The sequence below is a fragment of the Kryptolebias marmoratus genome, linkage group LG13 (assembly GCF_001649575.2).
Source record: "Kryptolebias marmoratus isolate JLee-2015 linkage group LG13, ASM164957v2, whole genome shotgun sequence".
Lineage (NCBI taxonomy): Eukaryota > Metazoa > Chordata > Actinopteri > Cyprinodontiformes > Rivulidae > Kryptolebias > Kryptolebias marmoratus.
In genome coordinates, this window is record NC_051442.1 from 3,501,546 (window position 1) to 3,510,068 (window position 8,523).

The 8,523-nt window shown below is 45.6% G+C and overlaps 1 protein-coding gene across 3 annotated transcripts in view; it reads right to left on the minus strand.

Annotated features, from left to right (window-relative positions):
* LOC108248153 (smoothelin-like protein 1) overlaps nucleotides 1–8,352 on the minus strand; it is a 13,843-nt gene extending 5,491 nt beyond the window's left edge. The window contains exons 1-11 of one of the 3 annotated variants that reach the window (XM_037979068.1): nucleotides 7,516–8,351; nucleotides 3,127–3,175; nucleotides 2,953–3,036; nucleotides 2,494–2,652; nucleotides 2,069–2,203; nucleotides 1,623–1,829; nucleotides 1,358–1,534; nucleotides 1,220–1,282; nucleotides 1,084–1,141; nucleotides 868–990; nucleotides 590–704 (exon numbers count right to left, since the gene is read on the minus strand). In XM_037979068.1, coding sequence (XP_037834996.1) covers nucleotides 590–704; nucleotides 868–990; nucleotides 1,084–1,141; nucleotides 1,220–1,282; nucleotides 1,358–1,534; nucleotides 1,623–1,829; nucleotides 2,069–2,203; nucleotides 2,494–2,652; nucleotides 2,953–3,036; nucleotides 3,127–3,175; nucleotides 7,516–7,920 — 1,575 coding nt within the window. In that variant the 5' untranslated portion in view covers nucleotides 7,921–8,351. Of the gene's footprint in view, nucleotides 1–589; nucleotides 705–867; nucleotides 991–1,083; nucleotides 1,142–1,219; nucleotides 1,283–1,357; nucleotides 1,535–1,622; nucleotides 1,830–2,068; nucleotides 2,204–2,493; nucleotides 2,653–2,952; nucleotides 3,037–3,126; nucleotides 3,176–7,515 lie in introns of all 3 variants that reach the window. The other 2 variants (XM_017436722.3, XM_037979069.1) reach the window with 2 other exon arrangements.
* Nucleotides 8,353–8,523: the final 171 nt, after the last annotated feature.

Here is an 8,523-nt window from a genome sequence, read left to right on the forward strand (position 1 = left end):
GACCAACAAGACCAACAGGACCAACGGGACCAACAGGACCAACAGCACCAACGGGACCAACAGCACCAACAGCACCAACGGGACCAACAGGACCAACAGGACCAACAAGACCAACAGGACCAACAGGACCAACGGGACCAACAGGACCAACAGGACCAACAGGACCAACAGGACCAACAGGATGCCATCCCACAGCACGAGGAGGAAGAGGCGCCGGGCTGTTGTGGCTGCGTGTGGCTCTTCCACATGCTACCAAGGCTGCTGTTTGTTAGATGACTAAATTGTTAAATTGCCAAGATGTTTTGTTTCTTCAGACTTTATTCATCCAGTCCAATCAACAGCATCAAATAGCAGAATAAGCTGTTTGGCAAAGAAGATCTGGCCTCAGCTCTGCTGCTCAACAAACAGACATATTTTCCTGACAAAAATGACTCCAGTTAAAGGGAAAAAGATTTATTCCCATGTGTTGCACCAAAGAAATAATCAGCCTAACACATTTCCTCTTCCCTTTTGTTCCAAGTTTCTATAAATGTAAATGCATTTAGTGTTGAGCTACGACCCAACAGCCGCGTACGCCCCATCGTCTGACCTTGTAGCCGATTGTTTTCGAGCGGCACCACTCCAGGAGTATCTGCTTTATTCCGCTGGCACTGGAAACTCCAAAACTCTGGGAGCGCTTCAGTTTGGGTCTGGAATCCTTGGCCCTGTTTGATGAGCGACACGGACGATTTTAGGTCAAAATCCGTACAAAACGGTAAATGAACTGTAATTACGTTTACTCATCCATTCACACATTCATACACCTGCTGCACCTCTACAGAGCTAACCTGAAGAAGTCATTCATTAAAATGGTTTAAATGCTCTTACTTTACAGGCTCTGAGTTCATTCTTTCGAACAGAGCTCGTTTAGCTTGAGCGCCGTTGGAGCGCGGGAGCGTTTGTGATTTTGTCACATCCTGCTTGAACTCGAACGCCCCGGACTTGTTCGATCTCCGTGTGGAAAAACAAAACGAACCGTTAGGCTGAGTTTTACAGGGAGGAATGGGGTTGGTTTATTTCCGTAGATTTAAGATAGAAACTTACTTGTCCAGTTTGGGCGAGAGTCCGGATTTTATAAATGATTTGGAGGGAAGTAACTTCTCTGTGGAGAAACAATTAAAGAAGTTCAGAAAAAAAATGTGTGGGACAACATAGAGAAAAAGTTGCTTTTAAAGCCGACCTGCAGGTTGAGGAAAGCTCACGCTTCTTTTTAGACTTGGACTGGGTGTCTTTAGGATCGGGGCTGAAACGATCAGATGGAAAAAAACAAATAAATTAAAAAGGAACAAAATATAAACGACCAAGAACTGAAACCCACTCTTGACTTTTCTTTTGGAAGCACACGGTTTGGGGTGGAACTGACTTCGTTTGAAGGGATATTCCCCGGGTTTTACAGCCGGGTCCAGAGATGCTGGAAGAGGCTGGGACTGAGCCGAGTCTGGGTTTGGTTTGCTGACGGCCGACAGGGACCAGTGGGACTTGGGTTCGCTCGGGTCTGAAGAACAAACACGACGGGATTAATTTACAGCCTGTTCTCTAAACTTCAATGAGAAAAGAAAAGGGTTTTAAAACGTCAGCTGCACCTCTGAGCGGATGTTCGGTTTGTTTTGTTGTTGGTGATTCCTGTGTTGGAGGGCTGAGCGCTGAAACCGGGCTCGGATCAGGTTTAGCTGCAGCCGGAGCTTCTGAGCTGGTTTTGGTTACAGCTGTGAGGGGAAGATGGACCAAAGACACGGAGTCCGACTGGTCCTGGGACGTCTGGCAGATCTTCTCCTTTACTGCAGATGTGCCTAAAAGTGGAGACAGGACATAAAAGCTGCTCACTGAGGGAAGAATGACAACATGAGAAACTGGAAGATACTGTCTGAGTAAAATGTCAGGCAGGAAATATCCTTAACGATTTGTATAACTTCTAAACATCAACTCTGGCCCCTACGATAAAATAAAAACACAAGTTACCCAGGTAACATCCAACAAATGCCTCTCCATAATCTTTAATTCTGAAAAGGCTTCATGGTTTCTGACTGACCTCCTATAAATAAATGATCTGCTGCTCTCCGCCCAGACGCTGGGGACTGAGCAGGTCTGGCAGCGAGCAAACTTTCCAAACCGGGTTTAGTTGTCATGGAGGTGACGGGGAGGTGGGGCCGTGGCTCGTCAGCATCTGAAACAGGAAGAATACTGATAAATATGAAGAAAATCTGCTCGTGCTCAGAGAACGTGTTGTGAAGGACTCTCAGCTACCGAAACACCAAATCTTAGGTAAACATCTGAAACTGACTGAGCTGTAGCCATGTTTGTGTTTGCTGAAGCTGACTGATCATGGCGGCCATTCTGTAGATAATACATCCACTGGTTCATGAGATATTTTGCTAACAGACAGACAAACACACGTCGCAGTTCCACGATCATCCACCCGTCATGGCGGCGACCAATAAGATCTTCTCCACTCACCGTATTTTACAGCAGAGTCAGCCGGTTTGAACGGAGCTTCCTTCGGTGCTCTGGCCACCGAGGGAGGACACTGACTAATTGCTGGAGCTTCCGAGTCAGCTTGTGTCATCACAGAGAGGAGAAGGTGTGGTTTGGTCGGAGGGCCTGGTTCTCTTTGGTCTGCAGGAACAAAGACTGAGGTTCAAACACCACTCCTGTTTTACTATCCGAACAATCAGCTTCTAGTATAAGGTCCGAAAGGAGAAGTGAGTTTAAATGAATGAAAAATAGCAGAAATAAAAGCACGTTTTGTTTTTTAGTGACTACTGAGTGGATTTACACAACCGTGATGCGGGTCCCATTAAACCATGGATGACCTTGACAGTTTTAGGAAACAGAACTTTAGCAGAACCCTTGTTGGACTTCACAGCAGAACATAAAGCAGAACATCAGGATGAACTCATGGAAGCTGAACCGGACCGGGAGAGCTGAGGGGTTCCCCCGCTGAGGACTCCTGGTTCGCTTCGGGACTTTGGGCTACATCCAGGTTTTCTGATGCGTTTCCTGAACAAACAAACAAACAAACAAACACGAGCTGGAAGTTTAATCAGGCTGTTAACATGTTAGCATGAAAGCGAAGGAGCCGCTGCTCACCTGCTGGTTTGTGGTTCTTGGCTACATTTCCTCCCTTTGAGTTGGTGCCCTGAACAGCAAAGACATGAAGTAAAACACTGGTGTTTAAAGCTGACCTGAAAAGAGTCAACATGAGTGGAAAGAAAATCATAAAATACGCTTACTGAGGTTCACGAGCATTCAGCAGTTCATCAGTGAGTGGATGAATACCGGTATAGTAAAGTTCAGTTCGTTGGAATTAATCGATCGAACCGGACAGAAAATTCCACTGGAGTTTCACTTTTTGGCTTCCAGAAAGATAAATCTGGATCCTCAGATTTTAATCCATGAGTTCCGATGTGGGAATTACTATCAGAACTCGGGTTCGGACCACTTCAGAGAGAAGCACCGCTCCGACCCTCGTTACCGCCAAAAAAAACAGAACCTTCTACCAACTATTTTTAATTTTAAAAGAAAAGCAAATGCCGTCTCGTGAAAAGTCTTTTACGGCCTTAAAACATACAAACTTTACTTTTCTAGAAAGGAGACAAGTCCGGACTGGAATAGACTTACTTTCTGTTTCTCTCTTTCAGTCCAAACTGGTGCTACATAAATAAACTGAATTAAATTACATTTAAAAAAACTTATAATGGACAATAATATTATGGCAATGCTAAGCTTTAAATGTTCTTTTTTTCTGTGATTAAGTGATAAAACTAAATGTTATTGAAAGGGTAAAAACTATCCAAATATGGACATTTCTCGGCTGATTTTCCTTCATGAAGTTGCATTTTGACCAAACCTAATATCAACTATTAACCACCAACCAGCCTTTTAATCCGTATCATGCTGATATTTTTAAAGAGCGCTTTAGGAACCAAACCTGCAGCCAGCATGTCTGCTCCTGCTCCGCCACTTTTCGTTTAATTGGCAGCAACTGAACCTCTGATGTTCGGCTGTCAGCGCCCTGCGCGGCTAAAATTATTTGGGGTCGTTATTGTTTGTGGTTTACGCAGCTGGATCTTCAGCTGTTAGCGGCCGACAGCTTCTCCTTTTATGACAGCCGTGGCCGACAAACCCTGGTTCCCACTGAGAGCTATTTTAGATGCCTCAGTCTGCGCTCCTCTTACATCCCAATATAACCCCAAATCCGGGCCTACAACCCAGAGTCTGAGGAGGTTCTGGCTTCTTCCTCACTTCTCCAGTCCTCCTCGTGCTCCCCGTCCAGCCGGCCCGTGGTCTCCGTGGTAACGGCTGCATCAGCAGTCCGACTGTCTGACACGTCTAATCCCCACAAACTCCGGCTAACGCTCGCCTCCGCGTCAGCTTGGAAACGCACAAACAAACCGACAAACACTGAATGCATATCGCCCGCCGCCGCCGGAGTCTAAAGCTCCTATAATCCTGAAAAATAACGATGGAGACGAAAACAACGCGTTGTGGATGACTCTCGGCTACGACCACATCAAACTTTAGCTCCTCATGGAGAGGAGAGGTAATCAGCTGAAGTTTCCACCCATTCAGTGGTGGATGAGATGTTTTGCTAACACAGACATGGGCAATAACGGTATCTGCCTTCACCCTGTGGCGGCGGGCGATAAACGTCAATAAGGAGGCCATATTTGAGCTGGGGGGGGGTGTTAATTTGTCACATGTCAGAGTCGAGTGGCTGATCGTTGAGTAAAAACCAGGTGACCTCAGCAGAGAGGAATGTTGGCAGGGTGTGTGTTTCTGCTCGACAGCTGGTTGTCTGTGTGTGTGTGTGTGTGTGTCTGTGTGTGTGTGTGTGCGGTGTGGGGTGATAGTTGACAGGGACGCAGCCCCAATTCAACTTTCCACTGGGAGACCTGACACTCGGGCTGGCTTGGAGGCAAGATTCCTGAGCGATGAGGCGACGGGGCATTTATTTCCGTCCCCGTCTTCAAAGTGTGCGCTGAGCGCCATCTTGGAGCGTCAGCTGACATGACGTTAGGGGAGGCGTGCAGTTTCCTTTGATTGCATCTGTTAATAGCGTGAATGCTGAGTCAGCGTTCCCTCTAACGGTTTCCTGTTTACAGCTTCTTCGGTATACTTTGTCCCGTTTTAGCCATATTTCAAAATGTTTCAGCTCAACCAGGAACTGTTTTTAGACTTTTTAAATGATTTAACTTTATTCATAAAAGATTTATCCAAAGAAATGCAGTAAGATCTTCTTAATTTCTTCAAAACATTGTCTTCTTAAATCTACTTCAGCAAATCTGCTTCGTTTTTGTCTTATGATCCTTTTAGCTTTCAGCTGGGCTTTTGCTAATTTTTAGCTAAGGGCTTTGCTAACTTTAGCTTAGCTATAGTGTTAATTTTTAGCTATCATTTTGCCAATTAAAGCTTTTAGCTATTGTCCTAACTTTAGATTTTAACTACTTTTAGCTTTGTTTTTGCTAACTTAAACTTACCTATAGTTTTGCTAACTTTAGCTCAGCTTTAGTTTTGCTAACTTTAGCTAAGCTATAGTTTTAATAATTGTAACTTTTAGCTACCATTTTGCAAAATAAAGCATTTAGCCATTGTCTTCCCAACTTTAGATTCTACCTACTTTTAGCTTTTAGCTATGGTTTAGCTATTTCCTAGCTTTTAGATATTGTTTTTTTTTAAGTTCAGCTTTTAGCTATGGTTTTGCTAACTTTAGCTTTTAGGTACCATTTTGCTCCCTTTATCTTTCAAATGGTTTGCTAACTTTAGGATTTTATATGGTTTTGCTGATTTTTAACGTTAGTTTTTAGCTGTGGTTTCGCTAACTGTTTCTACCTCCCATTTTGTTATTTTTAGCTCTTTTCAGTTTCTCTTCTCTCAGTTTTAGCTTCTTCCGCTGCCTTCAGCAGTCTTTCGGCGCTCAGATCCTCTCGGCACCAGTTTTTCGGTCCCTGCCTTCGTTCGCGGTGCCGTCGGAGCGGTGAGAGAAGGAGGGAAGCTGTCGGGCTGCAGCTCGGTCCAGAACCACAAACCCAAAAATACTCGTGACCTTTGGAGGACCTGCCGCTGAAAAAAGTGGGTCAGGAGCAGAAGAGTGCTGAGGAAACGGGGGAGATGTGCTGTGAATAAAAAAAATGTGTCATTTAAATAAATCTGATTTAGTGCAGGAGCCTCAGGTTTCAGTCGGGATTAGTCGGCCTCTTCAGGACGGATTTATTCTCTGAGCTGCAAATAACCCTGGAAGTGTTTCGGTATCGAGCCACTCTGTGTTTACATTAACTTGTCCTCCGGTGCTGATGCAAAAAATTAAAAACTGCTCCATCAATTTATCACATCTAGGCTGGATGAATGTAATTCTTTAATATCTGGGTGTCCAAAGATGTCTCTTAAAAGTCTCCAGTTGATCCAAAATGCTGCTCAGATCAGATTTCTCCAGTTTTAGCTTCCTGTCAGATTCACAATAAAATCTTTCTTCTAATATACAAAACTCCCACCAACCGAGCTCCATCTTATATTAAAGATCTTATTGTTCTGTATTTTCCTAACACAGCTCTTTGCTCTCACTGCAGGTTTATTCGTGGTTCCTAGAGGTTCTAAAAGTAAACCAGGAAGCAGTTTTCAGTTCCAGTTCCTGTCCGTGAGGCTGACACCCTGTCTGCTTTTAAGACTTTCCTGTCTGATAAATCCTATAGTTAGGGCTGGTTTGGGTTTCCTGAGCAATCCTATAGTTCTGCTGCTGTAGGCTGAGACTGCTGGAGGACAAACCGTCCACGTCCTCACTCTGTTGCTGTCTGTACGTTCTCAACTGTAATTATTTCTGTCATTAATGTGTTTATTTTGTTTGTTTTTCTACCCGTAGAAGCCACACCTCCTGTCTCTCTGCTGTCCTCTCTAACCCCAGCTGACTAAAGATGGCCGCCCGTCCAGAGCCTGGTTCTGGTTCTGTTGGAGGTTTCTTCCCACTGTCACCAACCTGCTGCTCAGGATGAAGTGAAGACTCATAAATTGACTGAATGTGGTTGTTTTTGTCCCCTTTTGTGTCGTGCCCTGAGACGATTCAACTGAATGAAATTATCACCATTTTTAACCCTTACGACAATTTTTTTAACATTACGTTTTTCAACTCAGTCAGGCAAAATCTGACAGTATATTTTATGACCAGCAGATGGTAAATTGGTTTTATATTAGTGGATGGCTGAATCTGCAGCAAATTTAACTCTTAAATAAAATGTAAATAAACGTATATTTTTTCATATTTTCCAGCCAGAAATGTTAAAGATGAGGACACATTTGGACTGCATGGTTAAATAACTGCAAACAGAGGACACCAGTCATTTAACATGGTGGAAGGTCCAATCACAGGACATAAGGACAGATGAAATTAAGACTGATGGGACAGCTAAGAGTTCAGTTTCTGGGATTTCTGCTCCTCATCAGCTGAACTTACTCAGATTTATTTAGAAATAAAAGCAGGATACTCACATTGACCTCTTGTCTCTTGACCCTCCACGGCGCCGGGCTGCTGCTCCACCCAGCGGACTGACTGTTTTCCGGTCCAACACAGTTGAGGAGGCCCGTCCCGTCCTCGGGGTTCTTGGATTGGCCCGGCTCCTCCGTGCCCTCCTGCTCGGTTTTCCTCTTGGCCCCCGTGAGGCCCTCCACCAGGCGGCCGAGGGCCTCCAGCTTCGCCCGGAGCTGCAGGTTCTCCTCCTGCAGCCGGCTCACCGCCTCGGCCAGCGGCCCGTTGGAGAGGCACAGCTCGTCGAGCCGCTTCTCCACGCGCTGCTTGAAGGCGCTGACGTCCACGTGCACCTCCCTCACAGCAGCTTCCAGGGTGGCCCTGAACTCCACCAGAGCCTCCTGAGCTCCACCTTTAGCTCCATCCATGGTGACCTTCAACACCTCCCGGTTTCAAATCCGATGAAGCTCTGAAACAAAACTCTCAACCTCGATGTTTAACAATCAGTTCAAACTGTCTGCCGATTTTTATTCCCAGCTTCCAGGAAAGTTGAACGAGGAAGGTTCCTCGGCAGAAACTCATGGAGCTCCATGGAGAACTTCCCTCATCGGACGGATTCTGTTTCTCTTTCTTCTAATCTGAGCGGACACACTTGTTATTTATAAGTCATGGAAAAACTCGGTGACATCTTGGAAAAGAGATTAATGTCCCCGCACAGACAGATCAGTTTTCTCATCGCACGTCGGGGTTCGGGAGTTACCAAACCAACCTTTCAGGACAATCCGGACCGAGTGGTAAAACGTGCACCTACTGCTGCTGGACACCCCCACCCCCCCGCCGGCCGCCCAGTGTGTTGTCTGAGCTATGTTTGGCTCCTGAGCTGGGGGGCAACAGCTTCACTTCTGTATTTTGGGACATAAAGGGGGCGGGAAAAGATAAAACGGGAAGGAGGGGCCGGAATTATTCAAATGTTTGGTTCTCCCTCAGCTGCCATTTGAAGCACAGAGTCGATTAATGGGGGGGGGGGGGGG